The 25,068-nt window shown below is 42.7% G+C and overlaps 1 protein-coding gene across 2 annotated transcripts in view; it reads right to left on the bottom strand.

The window, feature by feature from the left end:
• grm2a (glutamate receptor, metabotropic 2a) overlaps positions 1-20,568 on the bottom strand; it is a 42,116-nt gene extending 21,548 nt beyond the window's left edge. The window contains exons 1-2 of one of the 2 annotated variants that reach the window (XM_058055250.2): positions 20,191-20,568; positions 9,560-10,262 (exon numbers count right to left, since the gene is read on the bottom strand). In XM_058055250.2, coding sequence (XP_057911233.2) covers positions 9,560-10,087 — 528 coding nt within the window. In that variant the 5' untranslated portion in view covers positions 10,088-10,262; positions 20,191-20,568. Of the gene's footprint in view, positions 1-9,559; positions 10,316-20,190 lie in introns of those variants that run through there. The other variant, XM_078798448.1, reaches the window with a different exon arrangement.
• Positions 20,569-25,068: the final 4,500 nt, after the last annotated feature.

The raw sequence follows: 25,068 nt of genomic DNA, 5'->3' as shown, positions 1-25,068 counted from the left end.
TTTTAATAAATGCGTTTTTTTTGTTTTTTGGAAAACCTGATGCGGCCCAGTCTCACCCAGACCCTAGCTCCGGTGGCCCCCAAGTAAATTGAGTTTGAGACCCCTGGTTTAAATGATTGTTTAAGAAATCTGAATCCTACTGTGTTCAGTGTTTACATTTCAATAAATATTTCTTTAAACTTGAGACCTGGCATATTTGTTATCATTGTCATTTTTTTTTGCTCCCAATAGACTTCTACAGCGCTATGCAATATATAGTAAAGTCTCGTTATATCGATATTCTCAGGAGTCGGAAAAAATACCGATATAACCGGACTATCCATATATCCGATCCTGCGCGGAACTGCATTAAAAGTGGGCAATAATGGACTCGACATTGTTCTATAGTATAGAACAATGTCGAGCAGATTAAATCAATCTTTGCTTAAGGATTTCAATACCAAAAAAGAACACGGCGAACGGCTGCTTCCAGTCAACTTTAGTTTGTTTATTATTATATCGATATAAGCAGACCAAATTGGCTGGCGGGAGATGAAAAGGGCATCGTAGTAACCGGATTATCATAATAACCGGGTATCGTACTAACGGAACTAATTATATCATAAAGGACTAGAAATTTGACGGGAAATGAAAATAGTATCATAATAAGCAGTACTTCGATATAACCGATATCGATATAACGAGACTTTACTGTATTGAGTTCTATGTGAAGTATTTCTATAATGCCTTATATTAACTAACTAGCAAGATCTCAGTGTATAGACCGGTCATATATCTTATCTTATTTCATATTATCTACATACTGTATTTGTATATAACTCTGGATAAAACTGTTGATTTTGTTAATACTTGGGTTGTTTATATTGTTTATTTTTCTATATTGTGTATTTTGTACTGCTTAACTGATTCTGTACTCTTGCTGCGGTGCAATGCAAATTTAAATATAATCTTTTCATATCAATTGAGGGAGCAAAAGCAGTATCGGCGACAAATATCGGCCCAAGCAAAATCGGTATCGGCATCGGCCGGAAAAAAAAACATATGAATCTGTTGCATGGAAATCGGTAATAAAGCTCACACGGTTCTGCTACTGTATCCGGACTCACTCCGGATTCTAACCAGAGTTCTGATGTGGATGAGGTGCTCCATGGAACCGACCTAACACACATATAGTCCACATCCCACCGTGTATGTACATAGATGCGATCATAAAGAGATTTACATCCCTACTTGGTGAGTCATATTTAGCATCACAGATCACTGGGGGTATGAAAGAGGAGTTTATGCATATTCATATGCGAGCGTATGGAAAAACCCAAAGCCAGGCTTGAGGCGAATGTTCCTGGACTGAAGTATGAAATCTGATTAGCCTTCGCCTTTTGGACCCAGCGCTCTAAATGAGGGGAAATACTGATGAAATACCGACACGATGTTGGACATCTTGATAGATTAAAGCGCTTTTCTTTGGCGTGCGAATGCTGTTATGAAAGAAAGCGTGATAATTTTTTGTGCTTCACACCTGCTCTTTAAAACGGAGGGGAGGATTTTCAAGCAACAGCCTTGAAAATACACAAATAGGAGAGTCATTAAAGGAGTCCAGATGGCCGCACAGACTTATTTGTAAAAGTGTAAAAAAATTCTCAAATGGCGGAGCGCCACGTGACGCCGTGCGCCTCCATTTTCATTGCTGCCACGTCCGTTTCTGTGGAGCATTTGATCACTCCACATCCTCCAACACGTCTTTGCCAAAGCACCAGACTGCCCGGCTGCGACCGCAGATGGGGAAGACAGGAACTAGCCGACAAGAGTGTCGCAGAACTTCGCCTCCGCGCTTAAGTCACTCTGTAGCAGCATCGCAAGGCCCGCAGCCAGCTCCGCCTCCATATCCGCGATTGTCACACCGCGCCATCGGCGGCACGGGAACATGCTCCTTCTTTGCGACAGATTTGGACGCCGTTTGCCGCTTTTTCGCCACCTGTCAGTTCAGCTCGTTCCCAACAAATTGCCACGGAGCGGCCTTGCCTTGAGGCTGAAAAACACTCATCAGGATTAAATCCCGCCACAGTTCAAAATATTCACTAACTCACGGTGGATTAATGCGCAAATCATGCATGCGTCTGCCAGACGGAGCCAGAATCGGTGAAAAAATATGCCGTACAGTCACGCGCTCCAAATGCAAATCTTGGTGTAAAATATCGTCCCATTTAGTAATCCCAACCCAACTTGATATTTTCATTGTACATTCAAGATGGCTGTCATCAAACCGTTTCTTATAGCAGTGTTTTTCAGACACTCCACAGTAGCCACAAAACACTTTTTCTCTTTCCGAATGACCTTTCGGGAAACAATCATATCCATGGAAAGGAATATTCCAATCTCTTGTCTACATGCGCCGTGAAAATCAAACAGAATAGTCAATAGGGCATGCCCAGTAAAACGTAAACATCAACATCACGTTTTTTTCATCTCCGTATTACCAGTTTTTCGTCTGTCCAGTCTTGAAAACTTTGCTTAGTCCAGTGCCGATTGCTGGCCTCCATTTTTAAAACGTCTGGAAGTCTCGTTATATCGATATTGTCAGGAGTCGGAAAAAATATCGATATAACCAGACTATCCATATATCCGATCCTGCGCCGAACTGCATTAAAAGTGGGCAATAATACACTAATGCACATTGTTCTATAGTATAGAACAATGTCGAGCAGCTTAAATCAATCTTTGCTTAAGGACAGAAGAACCAACTGCGTTCGTGGTTTCTCTCGTGTGTATAGATTCTATACACACGAGAGAAACCACAAACGTCAGCATGTACATATGAAAAACAGTGATTATTGCAAGCGATAAAAAGATATCTGAATACAACACAATTAAATACATGTATTTGTACGCTTGTGTCTTCGTTGGAATAGGTGTGTATGCTATGTCAGTTGGTTCTTCTGTTGCAGGCATGTGTTTGGCCAGCTATGTGGGGCGGGTTGAGCATGACCTGTGAACCAGGAAGTGCGGGAATCGGTGTGTGTGTGCTGCGCTCTGGTGGTGGAAGTGTGAAAAATAAAGTTGACTGGAAGCAGCCGTTGGCCGTGTTCTTTTTTGGTATTGAAATCCTTAAGCAAAGATTGATTTAAGCTGCTTTTGTATCGATATAAGCAGACCAAATTGGCTGGCGGGAGATGAAAAGGACATCGTAGTAACCGGATTATCATAATAACCGGGTATCGTACTAACGGAACTAATTATATCATAAAAGACTAGAAATTTGCCGGGAAATGAAAATAGTATCATAATAAGCAGTACTTCGATATAACCGATATCAATATAACGAGACTTTACTGTATTTGTCAGATGGCCTGCAGTTTGTATTCATTAGTAATAAGAATACAGAAACCTGAAGGTCAGTCATGGCATCCCACCAGGTTCCGTACTAGGACCTGTGCCGTGCAGCCTTTATACTGCATGTCCCCTTTAGGCAGTATCATTAGAAAACACGTTAACGTCCGCTGCTGCGCTGATGACACACGTCTCTATTTGCCAATGAAAACCAAGCAAATTAATCAGCTGTTTAAACTCCAGCCATGTCTATCTTTATTGTCCATGTCACTTGATACGATGAACATCCAGCAGCAACACAACATTTTGGCATGACTGCTATTTTGATGAATAATATACTGAACCAAGTCGACGATCTACATCCAGAGAAGTTTATTTATTCTTTATTTTATACTGAGAGGTGTCACCCCTTTTTTTGAACTAAGAATAAAAGTTGATTAATCATGTCAGAGCCCCTTAAAGACGCAAAGACTTGGGTGGCATCAAACATTTTACTATTAAACTCGGATAAAACTGGCATCCTTGGTTCCTACCCCCCCTCAGAAAGAGATTGCAAATGATTGCGAAAGCAGACAGTTCCATTAATCAGGGCATGTCTTCCAGGTCCTGAAGCAGCAGAACAGTCCCAGACATCCACACTACCACCACCATATTTTACTGTCGCTATTATGTTTTTTTTCTGAAATGCTTACTCTTACGCCAGATGTGATGGGAGTATTTTCCCAAAGGTCTCGGGGATCATCAAGATGTTTTCTGTTCAGCAGTGGTTTTGGTCTTGGAGCTCTGCCACCCAGTGTCTTTCTTACGTTGGAGTCATGAACCCTGACCTTAACTGAAGCAAATGAGGCCTGTGGTTGTTTGGGTGTTGTTGTGGGGTCTTTTGTGACCTCTTGGTTCCTCAAAAAACGTTCATTTTGGTGGGTTCCATGTTTTGGCCATTTGCAAATGATGGCTCTCACTGTGGTTTGCTGGTGTCCCAAAGCTTTAGAAATGGCTTTATAACATTTCCACACTGGTGGATGTAAATTAATCTCAGTTAAGTTGTATTTTCAATTACGTTTCAGTTATGTTTATGTTTCTTCTTACTTGGAAACTCCTCAAGATCCAGTGCAGAAGGTCAATTCCTGCATTTTCTGGTTTCCTTGAGGTGCCACAAAAAAACAGTCAACGGTACACGTGATATTAAGCTTAGTAGCTTTCTCATGCAGATGAACTCCTGAACTCCCGACCTCGTCAACATTCTCACCGGTGTCACTGCAGGTACACTGACATCAGAAGTCAACTCATTCATTTATTTGTCTCTTGTGTACAGATGCATCCGCTAATGTGGTACCTAGCGTGCCCTAATGACCTGAAATGTCACACAGCAGATAGAACGGGCTCCGACCCAGCAGGGCTCCAAGCAATGCTTTGCATTATATTCTTTTTAAAGGCCACGTTTTATTAACGAATGCACTCAAACGTTACATAAGCTAAATAAATGAAGCTGCCCAGCAATGGGGCGGGGAGGGATTTGGTTCTCATCATGAAAACTGAACTTTGTTGCAATAAAGCGAGTTGTCCGACGCTGATAAAGGGAACCGACGTCCTGTGGTGCGATCCTAAACATCAGGAAGATTCACTGGGAAGCTCGGTCAGCGCTCAGACTCATAATAGTGCATCCATAAATTACCACAAGACAAGGGCGTTCTCCAAGGACCCCCGGGTACCGGGTCCGGCTAAAATTACACCTCGTTTATCAAATCCCTTAGTTCCAAACTGTCCTTTACACCAGGAATCAGGTGCTCTCAATTCTCTTCCCACATCATTTCCCTGGAGCTCACTATCTGTGTAATGTATCACGCTGTAATCTACTGTACTCTTTATTTATTTGATTTTTTCAAACATTATAGGAAAGACTTTCAATGGCTAGCTAAGGGCTGCAGATGGATGCTGAAGCAGCGTTGCTGTCATAAATTCCGTAATTCCGTATATAACAATATGTCTTATGCTAGCCTCTGTTGTCAACAAACCCCGACTTTGTGTCTAAGATTAGTAAGTCGGATAAAACTTATTACAAGTTATTGTAAGTTATTACATATTTATGCTAATTTGTAGCCGAATAACTGTCCTTGTGTTCTATTGACATACCAGACTGTTGTACTACGTGCTGTTATGTACTGTAGTTGTACTGTACTGTACTGTAGTATGTTGCATTTTTCCAATTTCATATTTGTACATAGTCTTAAATTTTGAGAAATTTCTTAATATATGCCAATTTTTCTCCAGCACGATTTATATGTTGGAAACTCAGTTAACACCAGAAATATTTTTTTGTATTATTTTGCCTAGTTTGTCTACATTTTTTGGTTAGCCTACAATATACAGTAAAGTCTTGTTATATCGATATCAGTTAAAACGAATTACTACTTATTACGATACTATTTTCATTTCCAGGCAAATTTCTAGTCTTTTATGATATAATTAGCTCCGTTAGTACGATACCTGGTTATTATGATAATCCGGTTACTACGATGCCCTTTTCATCTCCCGCCAGCCAATTTGGTCTGCTTATATCGATACAAAAGCAGCTTAAATCAATCTTTGCTTAAGGATTTCAATACCAAAAAAGAACACGGCGAACGGCTGCTTCCAGTCAACTTTATTTTTCACACTTCCACCACCAGAGTGCAGCACACACAGCGGAAAACACCCGTCCCTCGCGCCTACCCCTCCGGGTGGCAACACCTTCCCTATCGATAGTTCCGGGGTGAATTATGTCCCGGTAACCGGTAATCACTACAGCGTAAGTTTATTTTTATTTACTGTAGTACAAAATTTATTCTAGTACAAAAGCATGCTAGATACGCAATCCATGAACTCAAGGAGAAAATTACATGCCATATCAAAGATCCGCCCACTTTTAATGCAGTTCGGTGCAGGATCGGATATATGGATAGTCCGGTTATATCGGTATTTTTTCCGACTCCCGAGAATATCGATATAACGAGACTTTACTGTAGTTAATATACAGCGCTGTCTTGGTTAGCGACATTAATCCCTTCCAGAAGGTGCGACTCAAACCAAAACAGACTCAAACCAAAGCAAATGTTCCCATAAAATATGACGCAAATCAAAATAATTAATAAACAAACCAAGCACAAAGATTGTTATTGCAGAAAACTACACGATTTGTATTTGGATATCTTTTAACTAATAATAGACCGCAGTCTTCCGCCAAACAGCTTGCATTTATTTGTGAATTCTGAAAAAAAATTAGGAAAAATTGCGATAGTGACAGAACGATAACCCAACCGCGATACTGCAAGTACGATCATATATCCTGAAAATAGTGGTCTCCGCTTTAATAAGTTGAAGGTCAACAAAAGAATACATGACAATAAAGGACATAAACGCTCCTTTGATAAGAACCAAGAATAAAAAAATACATGATCGTAACAAGGAAGAAGAATTCTCCATCCACCAATCAACACTCGCCTGTACTCAGCAGTTGAAAACGTAACTGTCCGAGATTACTATTTTGACTTTATGGCGTAATACAGCAAAGCCAATTATTCCGTTCAACAAGCAGATATCTCCAACATGATTCAAAGTGAATCCTCACATCAGCTGAGGCAGCAGAAATGCTCCTCTGCTTGAAGCTAATGGCGGGCGGCGTGTATATCTGTGGCTATTTACACAGCATAGACCCGTGCCCCCCCACTGCGAGCCCAGATTACTAACATATTACCGGCAAAAGACTCCCAGACCCAATTAGCGGAGCTTTCATCACATCAGCGCCAGGGACCGAGAGGGGCGCTGCCGCCTCTGCGAGTAAATCTGCCGTCACTTGTCATCCTGTCAGCCAAATCTGTGCGCAACATCTGCAGCATGTCGGCCTTTGACAGCGCTGCCGCTGAAGTGTGAATTACCAGGAAAGAGGAAGACATGCTCTCAATCAGATCAGTTAGGCGGCCTGGGGATGAAGGTAAACAGATCCTCCCTGGGAAAACGATACTCATTACCAACCTGTGTTAACATCTCCCGCATGCTGCTTCATCCCAATTGGGTATCTTCAGCATCATCTATCATGCCTTTTTCTTGGAGACCATCTATGGAGGCTATGGGAACCATTAGATGCCTTTTTTAAATGCTGTATATGAAAACTGCTTTCATGGCCATCAGCCATCCTTTTCTCATAATATGTCACTAGAGCTTTGGCTAACTTTTGGTATCCATCCATACACCCATCCATCCATCCATCCACCCATCCACCTCCTTCCATCCACCCACCCATCTACCCACCCACCCATCTACCCATCCATCCACCCATCCATCCATCCATCCACCCATCCACCTCCTTCCATCCACCCACCCATCTACCCACCCATCCATCCACCCATCCATACGCCCATCCATCCATCCATACACCCATTCATCCATCCAATCATCCACCCATCCACCTCCTTTCATCCACCCACCCATCCATCAATCCACCCACCAATCCACCTCCATCCACCCATCCACCTCCTTCCATCATCCACCCATCCATCCATCAATCCACCCACCAATCCACCTCCATCCACCCATCCACCTCCTTCCATCATCCACCCATCCATCCATCCACCCACCCACCCATCCATCCATCCATCCGTCCACCCACCCACCAATCCACCTCCATCCACCTATTCACCTCCTTCCACCCATCCATACACCCATCCATCCATCCATCCACCCATCCATTCATCCACCTCCTTGCACCCACCTATGCACCCATCCATCCATCAATCCACCCACCAATCCACCTCCATCCACCCATCCACCTCCTTCCATCATCCACCCATCCATCCACCCACCAATCCACCTCCATCCACCCATCCACCCATTCATCTCCTTCCATCCATCCATCCACCCAACCATCCATGCATCCACCCACCAATCCACCTCAATCCACCCACCCACCTCCTTCCATCCATCCACCCACCCACCCATCCACCTCCTTCCATCCACCCATCCATCCATCCATCCACCCAGCCACCTCCTTCCATCCATCCATCCACCTCCTTCCATCCACCCACCCATCCATCCATACATCCACCCATACATCCATCCATCCATACATCCACCCATACATCCATCCATACATCCATCCATCCATCCACCTCCTTCTAACTCCTTCCATCCATCCATCCACCCATACATCCATCCATCCATCCATCCACCCATCCACCTCCTTCCATCCATCCATCTATCCATCTAACTCCTTCCACCCATCCATCCACCCATTCATCCATCCATCCACCCAGCCACCTCCTTCCATCCATCCATCCATCCATCCATCCATCCATCCATCCATCCATCCATCCATCTAACTCCTTCCATCCATCCATTCATCCACTCATCCCTCCATCCACTCATCCATCCATCCATCCACCCATCCATCCATCCACCCACCCACCCATCCATCCACCCATCCATCCATCCATCCATCCATCCATCCATCCATCCATCCATCCATCCACCCACCCACCCACCCATCCATCCACCCATCCACCCATCCACCCATCCATCCATCCATCCATCCATCCACCCACCCACCCATCCATCCACCCATCCATCCATCCATCCATCCATCCATCCATCCATCCACCCACCCACCCACCCATCCATCCACCCATCCACCCATCCACCCATCCATCCACCCATCCATCCATCCATCCATCCATCCATCCATCCATCCACCCACCCACCCACCCATCCATCCACCCATCCACCCATCCACCCATCCATCCATCCATCCACCCATCCATCCATCCATCCATCCATCCATCCATCCATCCAGTGTGGCTGCATAAATGCATGTTAAACCAGGTTAAAGGTAAACCTAACTCTGTTGGCCTTTGGACCTTTAAAGCCAGGTTTTTGACCAACGGTCAGCGTACTCAAACCCCGCTGCAAAGGTCCTGTGTCCTGGTGCCATGATCTGGATGGGAGGGATGCCAGCCATTGGGGTTGCGCAGGTGTACGTTGGGGGGGGGGGGGGGGGGGGGGGGGCTGAAAGAGAGGGGCTACACTTGGACTGATCGCTAGAGGGCCAACACCATTCAAATCCTACAATTTAGAGTCTTCATGTCATGGGAATGTGAAGTTAACCTGGAGAATTTGGAAGGAGCCCACTTAGGTACCAAAGAAAATGCAAGGACCCACCGAGGAACATGCATGCTGTGAGGTGCTAATGCTAACCGATGCTTACCTGGATGGAAACATCACTGTAAGATCCTCCGATAACTCCAGAGATGGCCAAGGGGACATCGTCATGAATGGCGTAGGAGCCATCGGGGCACGTGTACTCACTGTCGTCCACCTTGGTGAGCGAAGCCCTGACGAACTCGAGAGACTGCTCGAGAGCGTAAGTGTCCTTGGAGCACGTGTCCAGTATGTGAGCTCCTAAACGAATCCCGGGTAGGATGCGTTCGTCCTTGTTGATCTCATCCAGCGCCAGCAGCATGGCCTCCAGTCGCTGGATTCCTCGTTGAGCGTTGATCTTCCCGCAATCCTCAGCGGCCTCGCCCTTTTGGTGAACGGGGAAGAGGCCGCCGATCATCAGATCTCCTTCAAGCGTGATCTCCTTTTTGGAGTCGGTGTTATAACCCACCACGGGCAGACCCTGGGGAGCCTTGGCAAAGAGAAGCACGCATACGACCAGGAGGATGAGGCGGGACAGCCAGAGGGGTCGGGGCACAGGGCGCACCCCCAACACTGGGGATTTCCCCAATGACATATCCCTGGGCGGAGAAAAGGTCCCGACTGTGCGTTTTGGTCGTGTCTGCTTTGGACGTCGCCGCTTCCGAGGAAAAGCACGGTGAGGCACGGCACCGGAGCTCAGGTTTTTATTTTGACGGAAGCCATTGAAAGCATCAGTACGATCCTTTTGGTTGGCCTTTGGAGATCACAGCCTGCAGAGGAAACAGAGACAGTCACTCACTCCCAGCCTCAAATGCAACACAACAATTCCTTTGTCTTTTGGTGGTGTGTTTGTGGACTGCAGGACGGCACAGTGACTCAAGTCCCTCAATGCTTGTGGGCCACACAACTTCCTCTATTCCAGGGGTCTTTTTTTATATTAAAATGAACAAAGCATTATTAGAGCCCTGTAGACATGACAAAACACGACTATAGTCACATTTATACTCTTTTTATTTACAACATATTGCGCAACTGCAGGGTCTTGAGACACATGCTAACTCGCAAACTAGAGAGCTAGCGACCTAAACGGTAGCCTTCAAGTTATTTCCTTTCAACTTAAATAGCCAAAAACTTACCACTTCCACACGGATAGGGAGGATAACTATTAACAGTTATTTAACCTTTAACATGAACATGAATCAAACGTAATCATTTTTTCTGGGTACATGATACCATACAGTATCCATATCAAACATTAAACTTTCATATCAAGGCGGGGGCCTCAAACTAGTGTCCTGCAGGCCACATTTGCGGGCCGCGTGTTTGAGACCCCTGCTCTATTCACTCTGTCTGCGTTCTTGAAGGCAACATATCGCTTTGTCTGTGTTCTTGAAGGCAACATATCGCTTTGTCTTTGTTCTTGAAGGCAACATATCGGTTTATCTGCGTTCTTGAAGGCAACATATTGGTTTGTCTGCGTTCCTGAAGGCAACATATCGGTTTGTCTGCGTTCTTGAAGGCAACATATCGCTTTGTCTGTGTTCCTGAAGGCAACATATCGGTTTGTCTGCGTTCTTGAAGGCAACATATCGCTTTGTCTGCGTTCTTGAAGGCAACGTATCGGTTTGTCTGCGTTCTTGAAGGCAACATATCGCTTTGTCTGCGTTCTTGAAGGCAACATATCTTTTTTCCTGTGTTCTTGAAGGCAACATATCGCTTTGTCTGCATTCTTGAAGGCAACATATCGCTTTGTCCGCGTTCTTGAAGGCAACATATTGGTTTGTCTGTGTTCTTGAAGGCAACATATCGCTTTGTCTGCGTTCTTGAAGGCAACATATCTCTTTTCCTGTGTTCTTGAAGGCAACATATCGCTTTGTCTGCGTTCTTGAAGGCAACATATCGCTTTGTCTGTGTTCCTGAAGGCAACATATCGGTTTGTCTGTGTTCTTGAAGGCAACATATGGGTTTGTCTGTGTTCTTGAAGGCAACATATCGGTTTGTCTGCGTTCTTGAAGGCAACATATCGGTTTGTCTGCGTTCTTGAAGGCAACATATCTCTTTTCCTGTGTTCTTGAAGGCAACATATCGCTTTGTCTGCGTTCTTGAAGGCAACATATCGCTTTGTCCGCGTTCTTGAAGGCAACATATTGGTTTGTCTGTGTTCTTGAAGGCAACATATCGCTTTGTCTGCGTTCTTGAAGGCAACATATCTCTTTTCCTGTGTTCTTGAAGGCAACATATCGCTTTGTCTGCGTTCTTGAAGGCAACATATCGCTTTGTCTGTGTTCCTGAAGGCAACATATCGCTTTGTCTGCGTTCTTGAAGGCAACATATCGCTTTGTCTGCGTTCTTGAAGGCAACATATCGCTTTGTCTGTGTTCTTGAAGGCAACATATCGCTTTGTCTGCGTTCTTGAAGGCAACATATCGGTTTGTCTGCATTATTGAAGGCAACATATCGCTTTGTCCGCGTTCTTGAAGGCAACATATCAGTTTGTCTGTGTTCGTGAAGGCAACATATTGCTTTGTCTGCGTTTTTGAAGGCAACATATCGCCTTGTCTGTGTTCTTGAAGGCGTCATATCGGTTTGTCTGTGTTCTTGAAGGCAACATATCGCTTTGTCTGCGTTCTTGAAGGCAACATATCGCTTTGTCCGCGTTCTTGAAGGCAACATATTGGTTTGTCTGCATTATTGAAGGCAACATATCGCTTTGTCTGCGTTCTTGAAGGCAACATATCGCTTTGTCCGCGTTCTTGAAGGCAACATATTGGTTTGTCTGTGTTCTTGAAGGCAACATATCGCTTTGTCTGTGTTCTTGAAGGCAACATATCGCTTTGTCTGTGTTCTTGAAGGCAACATATTGCTTTGTCTGTGTTCTTGAAGGCAACATATCGGTTTGTCTGCATTATTGAAGGCAACATATCGCTTTGTCTGCGTTCTTGAAGGCAACATATCGCTTTGTCTGCGTTCTTGAAGGCAACATATCGCTTTGTCCGCGTTCTTGAAGGCAACATATTGGTTTGTCTGTGTTCTTGAAGGCAACATATCGCTTTGTCTGCGTTCTTGAAGGCAACATATCTCTTTTCCTGTGTTCTTGAAGGCAACATATCGCTTTGTCTGCGTTCTTGAAGGCAACATATCGCTTTGTCTGTGTTCTTGAAGGCAACATATCGCTTTGTCTGCGTTCTTGAAGGCAACATATCTCTTTTCCTGTGTTCTTGAAGGCAACATATCGCTTTGTCTGCGTTCTTGAAGGCAACATATCGCTTTGTCCGCGTTCTTGAAGGCAACATATTGGTTTGTCTGTGTTCTTGAAGGCAACATATCGCTTTGTCTGCGTTCTTGAAGGCAACATATCGGTTTGTCTGTGTTCTTGAAGGCAACATATGGGTTTGTCTGTGTTCTTGAAGGCAACATATCGCTTTGTCTGCGTTCTTGAAGGCGTCATATCGGTTCGTCTGCGTTCTTGAAGGCAACATATCGCTTTGTCTGCGTTCTTGAAGGCAACATATCGGTTCGTCTGTGTTCTTGAAGGCAACATATCGCTTTGTCTGCGTTCTTGAAGGCAACATATCGCTTTGTCTGCGTTCTTGAAGGCAACATATCGCTTTTGTCTGTGTTCATTGGCTCACTTTTGTTGCCTCTCTTTAAAAAGTGAAATATTCCCACTGTGGGGATGTTGCGTTCACCCTAGAAACTATCGCATCCGTTCTCCACTCATCAGTCACATTTCTGCAACCTGCGTAAAAGACACTTCCCAAAATTCCATGTCATATTTAGTAGGGCACCTCCAGGTTTCATGTGTTCTGTGTGAAAGCAGATCTAATTGGAAGGGTTATGGTTCTTTGTCTCTGGCGTTTGTGTGGGTTGACTCGGATCCCGGAGGCTTAATTAGGCGGGAGGTTGACTGGGGGTGAAGTTTATCAGAGTAAATCAGCGAGCCAAAAGGATTTGTATCCTATCCGTCGTCTCAGCGAGTCAACTTGACAGACACGCGGTAATTAACGGCGATGTAGAGTTACATCATGGAGACTAAAAAGGAGAACTGCTCGGGAGTGGCCTGCCCACCACGACGGCAGAAAACTCTCCAACAGGAGTCAAGACTGCGGACAAGATCCTTTTGGGGTTTCCTGTGTTTTTCTGCCTTTCCTCCCATTGCTCTCCTCCCTCTGCCTTGTTGTTTCCATGGAAACTTGCCGGTAGATGGAGAGAGGGATGAAGTGGAATGCAGACCAAGACAAGTTGGTGTGTCTGGCCATGCATGGTGCTGCTCGCTCCTCGGGGAGAACTGGCGAGCATTCGCTCTGAACCGGCCTGCCCGCGTCCTGCCATTCATTTAATCCCTAAAACTAACAACCGCAGTCAAAATTACACCCCCCCCCCACCCATCGCAACCCCCCAGCTGCTACTTTTATATTCACATATTCCCGTTGTCAACACCTCTCCTCTGCAGTTGTGGTTGCTAGGTTACCATGTCATGAAAAAGTGATGCGAGAAGATACCGTGAGCGCGTCAACGCCGGTGTCACCTTGGCGACTGCTGACACGGCGGACAAGTTGTAAAGATAAACACTTCCAAGTGCCGTTGGGATGAAATTACGGGCCGGCTAATCCCATCCCGTCTTTGTCAGCACGGGAGCTGACATCTTACACGTCGGACGCTTGCTCCTCCGTTTGCTCCATCAGCATCTTGTCAACAAGTGGAAGTTCACCGCCTAAATGGGTCAAGTCGCTTCCACTCACCGGAATACAAAAGCACCGACAAGATTTTTATGAATGTTTGTGGAAGACTGCGCACTGCAGCGCTGCAGAGAAAGCTGCGTCTGGTTGCAATGGAAGCACACGCGGCCAATAAAACCCAGGAGATTCCGCTGGAAAACACTTCAGACGAGTGCTGATGGAAGAAGATATCGGCCAATAACAGCGCTGATGGACTTAGTAGGCACAAACGCTCCAGAGACGATGGTGACAAAAAGATTTGTGGCTGTCACATTTGCAGCCCCTTCCCCAAATATGCCGTCCCCCAGGAGGTCTACACCCCACCAGTGGACTCTTTCTAGGAATCTTTGCTGGTTTTGTGTGTGCCAACCTTTATGACATCAGGACTGAGTACTTCTTTTGATGCAATCGTCTACTTTATACGCCTTGACTAATTTCATAAGTAAATATTGGAGGTACATGAGGTACCAATACTGATTTAGATGTAAGTGTACTTTATTTGGAGGTAAGAAAGACTGGAACCAATTAGGATTACACCGAGTGTGCCTGTCATTGGTTCTAATCAGATATCATGACATGACTACTACTACACCACGACTACCAGAGAACCAGAGTATAGAGGGGAGGGAGACACATGCTGTGGCCCAGCAAGGTGCACTGTATTCGGGCACACGCTCCAAGCAGCCAGGGTGATGCCACGGAGGTCTCTGGGAAATTGTTTGCAATTTTCAAATGCCGCAGCGCTGGCGTTTCAGGTGGCTGATAATGTCTTCATTGGAAAACGAATTTTTTTAATTATTGATTTTTAATCTTATGTGATTTATTCATATGATGTCATAATTATCTAATGTTATGTTTGTACATAAGTCATTATTATGAGTATTAATTTATACATTTTATACCACTTTTCCTCACAACGGTCTGGTGCTGGAGCCTATCCCAGCTGTCTTCGAGCGAGAGGCTGGTGGCCAGCCAATCACAGGGCACATATAGACAAACAACCATTCACACTCACATTCATATCTATGGACAATTTGGAGTGGCTAATTAACCTAGCATGTTTTTGGAATGTGGGAGGAAACCGGAGTACCCGGAGAAAACCCACGCATGCACGGGGAGAACATGCAAACTCCACACAGAGATGGTCGAGGGTGGAATTGAACTCGGGTCTCCTAGCTGTGTAGTCATACCAAAATGTTGTGTTGCTGCTGGATGTTCACAGTATGATACTGTCGTGGGGGTGCTGGAGCTTATCCCAGCTGTCTTGAAATGAATACGCTGGCTGTTCATCGGATCGGAGTAACGTCCCGGCAACCATTTTATTTTCTCCTCCTGTGCGACCATCTCCTCTTCCTCTTCCTTCAGCAGATGGCCCTTTTTAATTCAGCAGCGTAAATCCCAGCAGCCTCTTCCACACTTCAAGCCAGACTGTGTTAAGGAATGGCAGTGGAGGGATGGTGGCGTGATGGGGGTGGGGCGGTGCAGGGGGGGGGGGGTAGCAGATGCAAGTGGGCGTAAAAACTAAGAAAAAGGAAAGCGAGGTAAGCGAGGGAAATGTGTCACTGAAGTGGAGCGCAGCATTAATATGATAACACGCCTCCAGTGGAGGTCATGTGACGCTGGCTGGAGGTCCATCGCCGATTGACTGAAAGGTAAAATGGCCGGAGGGGGCATGGAGGGGGGGGCGTGACCTGGCAGCAATGAATGAATTTCCACAACAAGTGAAATATTTGTGTAGTTGTGTGTCGATACTGAAATATCGATACTTCCGATACCAGATCTTCATGCATATATCGATACTTTCGATCGGTCCATTCATCCAACATTTAACTTATTTGGGGTCTGGGTCGTGGGGGCAGCGTTCTCAGTCCAGAAGTCCAGACTTCCCGGTCCCTGCTTGGGGGTCCTCCCCAAAACAAAATCCCTCCAGCGTGCCCTTCGAGCTGCCGCAAGGCTGTTTTCCCGACTGGGCATGCCCAGAACACATCACCAGGGCGGCCACCTCCACTGACTCCTCTCCATCTGACCCCCCCAATTTGACCCCCATCTCACTAGGATGTATGGAAATTCCGCACCAACAATAACTTCCATCCAGCTTTCATTTATAATAATATTATTATCATTTATTATTATCATAATATAATAATATTATGGTTTTGCATGGAAAATTCTAATCATTCTTAATAAAAAATATATATTTTTTGAATTTCTTTGAGTGTCGCGACCACATGAATGAAATTTAAATTGTGTCAGTTTTTGTACATTTCAGCTTTCTTGCTACTTTTGGTTACCTTGGTTAACATCCGCCCCAGTTAACATGCTTTTATGGTTATTCATTCAGTCGTTAGGGTAGAGTCGGGGTATGCTGGAGCCTATCCCAGCTTACTTTTGGCAGGAGGTGGAGCTGATCGCTCAAATATCGACAAATAATCTTTAACGCTCACATCTTCGTACTCAAAGACAAGAACCTCATGATGCTAGCTTTGGGCTGATACTGATTGTACCATTGTTATTATTATTATTATTATTATTATATAATATTTATCAACAAACAAACATCCTCGCCAGGTCCGTGCATTAGGAATACCGTATTCAACATTCCCATCTGCTCATTCCTTCACGTTTCTTTCATGCACGTTTGAGCTGATTCCACGCCGCCATCATCAAAACAAGGAAGTGCCTCCCTAAAAATAAAAGTGGCCTTTGCTAATAAGGTCATGCATACGATTAGCAAGTCAGTCAGGTAGCGATGCTGTCATGTGATCACGAGGAAGGCAGCGCTGGCTGGCTGGTTGGTTGGCTGGCGAGGGCGTACTTCCTCTGCTCCTCCCGGTCGCCATGGCAGCCACACAATTCCAAGCAGAATATTCCTCATTCCTGTCCTCGCTTTCAACGCCCCCCCATTGCATCCCCCTCTCCCTCCCCCCCACACCTGGAAAACTGGGGAATCCCTCCCATGTGCTCACCAAAGCATCCCTGCCCCTCCCCCTCCTCTTCCTCGTCCCAGGAGCCCCATCCCACCCTCCTCATCAAACATTCATCATCTCGCTTTGTCTCGCTCATGTTACTGTAAGATGTGCCCTGGATCCCAAATCAGACACGGATGGATGGATGGATGGATGGATGGATGGATGGATGGATAGATGGACGAATGGATGGATGGGTAGATGGGTGGATGGATGGATGGATGGATGGATGGATGGATGGATCAATGGATGAATGGGTGGATGGATGGATGAATGTATGGACGCATGTATGGATGGATGGGTGGATGGGTGGATCAATGGATGGACACATGTATGGATGGGTGGATGGGTGGATGGACGGATGAATGGATGAACGCATGGATGGATGGATGGGTGGATGGACGGATGAATGGATGGACGCATGGATGGATGGATGGGTGGATGGATGGATGAATGGATGGATGGGTGGATAGATGAATGGATGGACGCATGGGTGGATGGATGGATGAATGGATGAACGCATGGGTGGATGGATGGGTGGATGGACGGATGAATGGATGGACGCATGGATGGATGGATGGCTGGATGAATGGATGGATGGGTGGATAGATGAATGGATGGACGCATGGATGGATGGATGGGTGGATGGATGGATGGATGAATGGATGGCTGGGTGGATGGATCAATGGATGGACGCATGGGTGGATGGACGGATGAATGGATGGATGGGTGGATAGATGAATGGATGGACGCATGGGTGGATGGATGGGGGGATGGATCAATGGATGGATGGGTGGATAGATGAATGGGTGGATGGATGGATGAATGTATGGACGCATGTATGGATGGATGGGTGGATGGGTGGATCAATGGATGGACACATGTATGGATGGGTGGATGGGTGGATGGACGGATGAACGGATGAATGGATGGACGCATGGATGGATGGATGGGTGGATGGATGGATGAATGGATGAACGCATGGATGGATGGATGGGTGGATGGACGGATGAATGGATGGACGCATGGATGGATGGATGGGTGGATGGATGGATGAATGGATGGATGGGTGGATAGATGAATGGATGGACGCATGGGTGGATGGATGGATGAATGGATGAACGCATGGGTGGATGGATGGGTGGATGGACGGATGAATGGATGGACGCATGGATGGATGGATGGTTGGATGAATGGATGGATGGGTGGATAGATGAATGGATGGACGCATGGATGGATGGATGGGTGGATGGATGGATGGATGAATGGATGGCTGGGTGGATGGATCAATGGATGGACGCATGGGTGGATGGACGGATGAATGGATGGATGGGTGGATAGATGAATGGATGGACGCATGGGTGGATGGATGGGGGATGGATCAATGGATGGACGCATGTATTGATGGGTGGATGGACGGATGAATGGATGGATGGGTGGATAGATGAATGGATGGACGCATGTGTGGATGGATGGGTGGATGGATAGATGGATGGATGGGTGGATGGATAGATGGATGGATGGGTAGATGGATCAATGGATAGATGCATGTATGGATGGGTGGATGGATGGATGGGTGGATGGATAGATGGATGGATGGGTGGATGGATAGATGGATGGATGGGTAGATGGATCAATGGATGGATGCATGTATGGATGGGTGGATGGATGGATGGGTGGATCGATCAATGGATGGACGCATGTATGGATGGGTGGATGGACGAATGAACGGAAGGATGGGTGGATAGATGAATGGATGGACGCATTGATGGATGGGTGGATGGATGAATAGGTGGATGGATGGATGAATGTATGGACGCATGGATGGCTGATGGGTGGATGGATAGATGGACGAATGAATAGATGAATGCATGGTAAGGTGGACGGATAAATAGATGATGGATGCACGGATGGACACATGGATGGACGCATGGATAATGAATGGATGAACACGTGGATGGATGGACGGAAATTAGTAGTACGGAAATCTTTCGGAATAAATCTCTAATGCAAAGTGAGATGATGATGATGATGATGCCACTATTTCATCCTCTTTCATTGCAAATCATCTCCTTCCCATAACCATGGATGGCTCACACCTTCATCAGAATCCATCCATATGCTGTATACATAGACATAGCATACATAATATAGATATTCATCTGCTATGGAGATACTTTCATATCATCATTGTTATGATTGGGGCTCCATTTTGGCATATTGTTGTCACATAAGGGCACGCACTGGAAGTACATCAACGTGGAGATACAGCAGATGTTGTGTGGGCATCAGGTGCACAATAGAGCAATAAAGACAAATGCACACACACACACATATACACACACACACATAAACACACACACATGCAGTATGCATGGCAGAGAACCACGAGGAAGACCAAACAATCAAGAGGAGCTCAGTGGCTCAAACATCCTGAGCAGACATTATATGATGCTGAACCTGCACACACACACATATTCACACACACACACACACACACACACACACACACACACACACACACACACACACTACAACCAATGAAATGAGGCCAAATGAAGGCACAAATAAAAGAAATCATCAGTCAAGCCAAACTCTTCCTTCGTTCCCGCAGAGGAGGCAAGCGAAACGTAACAGGTGACAAGACTTCCTCAGGAATTATTTAGCGTCCAATCAGCAACATCTTCCGGCAGCTTACACATTCTTTAATGACCCCCCCCCCAACCCCCACCGTAACCCCCCATCTGTTTTATAAACACAGTAGACTAAATAAGCAAGTTATTTAAAAACAAACCACATGCATTGTTTCTAGTCATTATGTGTTTATCAAGGCAATGCAATTAAATGGAGAGGGGGGGGGATTTTTGCAAAAACCACAATATAGATCCTTAAATTTCTATTAAAAAAACAACATAAAAATTGACTGTTCAGTGCATATCCAACATATTATTAAAAAAAATATTATGACGAATAAAACAGTTAAAGTTGCCCCCCCACACTAAGTCCCTCCTTACCTGTCCGGGCTTCCTCAGCTTCCAGCGGGCTGGACGAGCAGCGCTGCGCCGGCACGCATCCTCCGGAGCGGTCCCGCAAGGCTGAGTGAACGGAATAAGGAAAGGAAAGGAAAAGAGGGAGGGAGGAAGCAAGGGAGGATGGAAGGAAGGCGGGCCGAGCGGAGAGGCGCTGTCCGTGGTGCTGAAGAGGGAGCGGTGGTGGTGGTGCCGCCTCGCTCCTCCAAAAGTCACATTTCTCGCATCCCGATGATGAGCTCAGGACGCCCGAAGTTGAAGGAGGAAGGAGAAGCTAAAATGGGGGCTGGACAAAGTCAGGGATCTAGCGGTGAAGCCCCACCGGAGAGCATCTTCTGCAACTTCTAAAGCCCCCACAGGACAGAAGAGGAGGAGATGTTGGCTTGGCGATGCTGGTGAAGCAGCAGCAGCAGGGAGTCTCCTCCTATTTGTGCACGTGGCCAGAAGTTTTTTATTTTTTTTAAACTTGGGATCCACAAACAAGTTGTGACACGTGCAGGGGGGGGAGGTCAAGTCCCACGTGGTCACCTTGGTGCTCCCCTGGCGTCTGAGATGAATATCTAACAAGGCTCAGGTCTCCATCGTGTAGAAGGCGCTGGGACACCATCACGTTGATGTTTAGCTTCGAGGACCCGGCAGAGTCTGGAAGACGCCGTGTAGGGACACCCAAGTTGGGACATGCGGAGGACACATGGCGGGGAGGACACGTGGAACGTGGAATAAAGGTCAAATAAAGAATTCAATAAAAGTTTCAAAATTAATACAAAAATATAAACCAAAAAAATTCAAAAAATTTAACAAAGCAAAAAAGTAAAACTATAACAAGTCATGGAAAATAAGTAAAAATTGTTTAATTAAAAGTACAATAAAATGGCTTAAATACGAGTAAAAATTCATTAAAAAATAACAAAAAAGAATGAAAATGACCTAAATAAAACTGTAACAAGTAATGGAAAATAAGTAAAAATTGTTTAATTAAAAGTACAATAAAATTGCTTAAATAAAAGAGTAAAAATTCGTAAAAAAAAACCAACAAAAAAAAAAAAAAAGAATGAACATGACCTAAGTAAAACTATAACAAGTCATGGAAAATAAGTAAAAATTGTTTAATTAAAAGTTCAATAAAATGGCTTAAATAAGAGTAAAAATTCTTTAAAAAAAACAAAAAAAGAACGAAAATGACCTAAATAAAACTAACAAGTAATGAAAAATAAGTAAAAATTGTTTAATTAAAAGTACAATGAAATGGCTTAAATAAGAGTAAAAAATCATTTAAAAAATAAGAATGAAAATGACCTAAATAAAACTGTAACAAGTAATCAAAAATAAGTAAAAACTGTTTAACTAAAAGTACAATAAAATTGCTTAAATAAAGAGTAAAAATTTGTAAAAAAAAAAAAAACAAAACAAAACAAGAATGAACATGACCTAAGTAAAACTATAACAAGTCATGGAAAATAAGTAAAAATTGTTTAATTAAAAGTACAATAAAATGGCTTAAATGAGAGTAAAAATTCATAAAAAAAATAACAAAAAAAGAATGAAAATGACCTAAATAAAACTGTAACAAGTAATGGAAAATAAGCAAAAATTGTTTAATTAAAAGTACAATAAAATGGCTTAAATAAGAGTAAAAAATCATTTAAAAAAACAAAAAAAGAATGAAAATGACCTAAATAAAACTGTAACAAGTCATGAAAAATAAGTAAACACTGTTTAATTAAAAGTACAATAAAATTGCTTGAATAAAAGAGTGAAAATTCGTAAAAAAAAAAAAAAAGAAAAAAAAAAAAAACAAGAATGAACATGACCTAAGTAAAACTATAACAAGTCATGGAAAATAAGTAAAAATAGTTTAATTAAAAGTACAATAAAATGGCTTAAATGAGAGTAAAAATTCACAAAAAAATAACAAAAAAGAATGAAAATGACCTAAATAAAACTGTAACAAGTAATGAAAAATAAGTAAATTTTTTTTAATTAAAAGTACAATGAAATGGCTTAAATGAGAGTAAAAATTCATGAAAAAATAACAAAAAAAGAATGAAAATGACCTAAATAAAACTGTAACAAGTAATGAAAAATAAGTAAAAATTGTTTAATTAAAAGTACAATAAAATTGCTTAAATAAAAGAGTAAAAATTTGTAAAAAAAAACAACAACAAAAAAAAACAAACATGAACATGACCTAAGTAAAACTATAACAAGTCATGGAAAATAAGTAAAAATTGTTTAATTAAAAGTTCAATAAAATGGCTTAAATAAGAGTAAAAATTCTTTAAAAAAAACAAAAAAAGAACGAAAATGACCTAAATAAAACTAACAAGTAATGAAAAATAAGTAAAAATTGTTTAATTAAAAGTACAATGAAATGGCTTAAATAAGAGTAAAAATTCATTAAAAAAAAAAAAAAAAAAAAAGAAAATGACCTAAATAAAACTGTAACAAGTAATGGAAAAATAAGTAAAAATTGTTTAATTAAAAGTACAATAAAATTGTTTAAATCAAAGAGTAAAAATTTGTACAAAAAAAAACAACACAAAAAAGAATGAAAATGACCTAAATAAAACTGTAACACGTAACGAATAATACGTACAAATGGTTTAATTAAAAGTACAATAAAATGGCTTAAATAAGAGTAAAAATTCGTAAAAAAAAAACAAAAAACAAAAAAAGAATGAAAATGACCTCAATAAAACTGTAACAAGTAATGAAAAATAAATAAAAATGGTTTAATTAAAAGTATAACAACATGGCTTAAATAAAAGAGTTAAAATTCGTTAAAAAAAAAAAAAAAAAAACAGGAATGAAACTGACTGAAGTAAAACTGTAACAAGTCATGGAAAATAAATGTGATTGGCTGACCACCAGTCCAGGGTGGACCCCGCCTCTCGCCTGAAGTCAGCTGGGATAGGCTCCAGCATACTTTGTAACAAGTAATGAAAAATCTAATAAAAATAAAAATAATGAAATAAAATTACAGACAGTACCAATACAACGAATGGGGGAGGGGGGCGTGGTGTCAGCAGCCACGATGCTTGTTTTGGTCTGACTGCGTTGCCGTAATTGCAATGTAGGTCGTGATGCTCAATCCTTGCAGACGAGAACGTCTGGACGTCCATCACGCAAACACGCCACTGTGACCTGAGAAGAAGAATCCCGACATCAACCGTAAACATGTTCCAAACGCTCCCGTCGGAAGAGACGGCGGCTTCGAAGAGAGCGGAACAAGTCATTCGTAAGAAATGCAGTCTTGAAAAGAGGAATTGAAATGTTTTATTCTGACAGACAAGCATGTGCTGCACGTCAATGGACTCTTGATTAGGTACACCCACCTACACTTCTCATGACATCCACACAAAGAAAACTATTTATTATTGTAGATTGACGCCGTAATCCCTCCTTTATCCCTCCTGAGTGGGCTCCACCCCCCCAATGTGCTAAGTAGGATTCCTTATTTATGAATGGATGGATGTTTTTTTGGAGTTAGGGCATAATCGTTTGCCTTTATGACCTTCAAAATATGCCTTTTAACATTATGAGAGACCTGCAGACATGAAATAACACCCCTATAGTCACCTTTACACTCCTATTACCCAATAAGAGAAAATATCAAGACAAAAAAGTTGTAATAAGTCGTACTATTACAAGAATAAAATCATAATATTCTGAGGAAAAATAACATTTTAGTAGTGTAAAGTTTAAATATTTGAAATCTATTTTTTAAAGGATGTAATATTATGAGAAATAAAAAAAAACAAATAGATTGTAAAATTATGTTGGGAAAATGGTAAAAAAGTTACAAGAATAAAGTCAAAATATTCTGGATTTAAGTCAGGATTATGAGAAAAATTAAAAAAAATTATTGAAAGACAGGGAAAATAAAAAAAAACAGCAGAAATAGAGCAAGCCCAGCAGTAAGCTTTAAGAGGAAAAAGTCAAAACATTAAAAGTAAAAAGTTGTATTCTAACAGGAATAAAGTTGGAATATTATGAAAAAAAATAATTTTAATACATTTAGATCATAAAAAAAATATGTATTTTTAAGGGCATAATATAAAACAAACAAAACAAAATAAAGTTGTCATTTTTTTGAAAATTAGGTTGGAAAAAATTTAAAATGGAAATAAAGAATGTGAATAAAGTCAAAATATTATGAAATGAAGTCATAATTAAATGTACAAAAATAAAGGTCCGACATACAAAGTCTCAATTTTTACGAGCATAATGTTGTAATATGAGGAAAAGTTATGTCATTTTATGTCTATAGACTTTCAATAATTAGGGAAAATAATGTTTCAATATTACAAAACGAAAAAAAATAAAGTTGTCATCTTTTGAAAATTAAGGCAAAGAAAAAGTAGTAATATTATGGGAATAAAGTCATAATCTCACCAAAGGAAAAGTTATGAATATTATTTGAGAAGGATGTTGAAATATTTGGAAAATGCAACCCCCCCCAAGCAAAAACAATAAACAAAGAGTGAAGTTAATATTTATGATATCACAACTATATTAAAAGGGAAGTGCACTTTTTTTTGGAATATTACCCATCTTTCCTAATCCTTATGTGAAACATGAATATATATTTCTTAGCCTTTTCTGTGTATAATAACAAGTGAAAACTAGTTCATATAAGCTAGCTTACAATGCTATCATTGGGATACTTGTGTGCTTATGTGATTTTTCATATAAGGATTGGGAATGATGGGAAAAATTCCCAAGAGAGTAAAGGTCAGCGTTAAGACTGAGGAGATGCTGTCCATAAATGTGTCTCATAATTCTCAATATTGTGTTTGACATGGAATACAAAATGAAATATTAGACCCCCCCCACCCACCCCCGCCCACCCCCTCCCCCAGC

The sequence above is a fragment of the Doryrhamphus excisus genome, linkage group LG18 (assembly GCF_037039965.1).
Source record: "Doryrhamphus excisus strain RoL-2023G ecotype Guam linkage group LG18, RoL_Dexc_Guam_v1.1, whole genome shotgun sequence".
Taxonomy (NCBI): Eukaryota; Metazoa; Chordata; class Actinopteri; order Syngnathiformes; family Syngnathidae; genus Doryrhamphus; species Doryrhamphus excisus.
The sequence above is the reverse complement of the archived record's forward strand: the minus strand, read 5'-3'. Positions and strand labels throughout refer to the sequence as shown.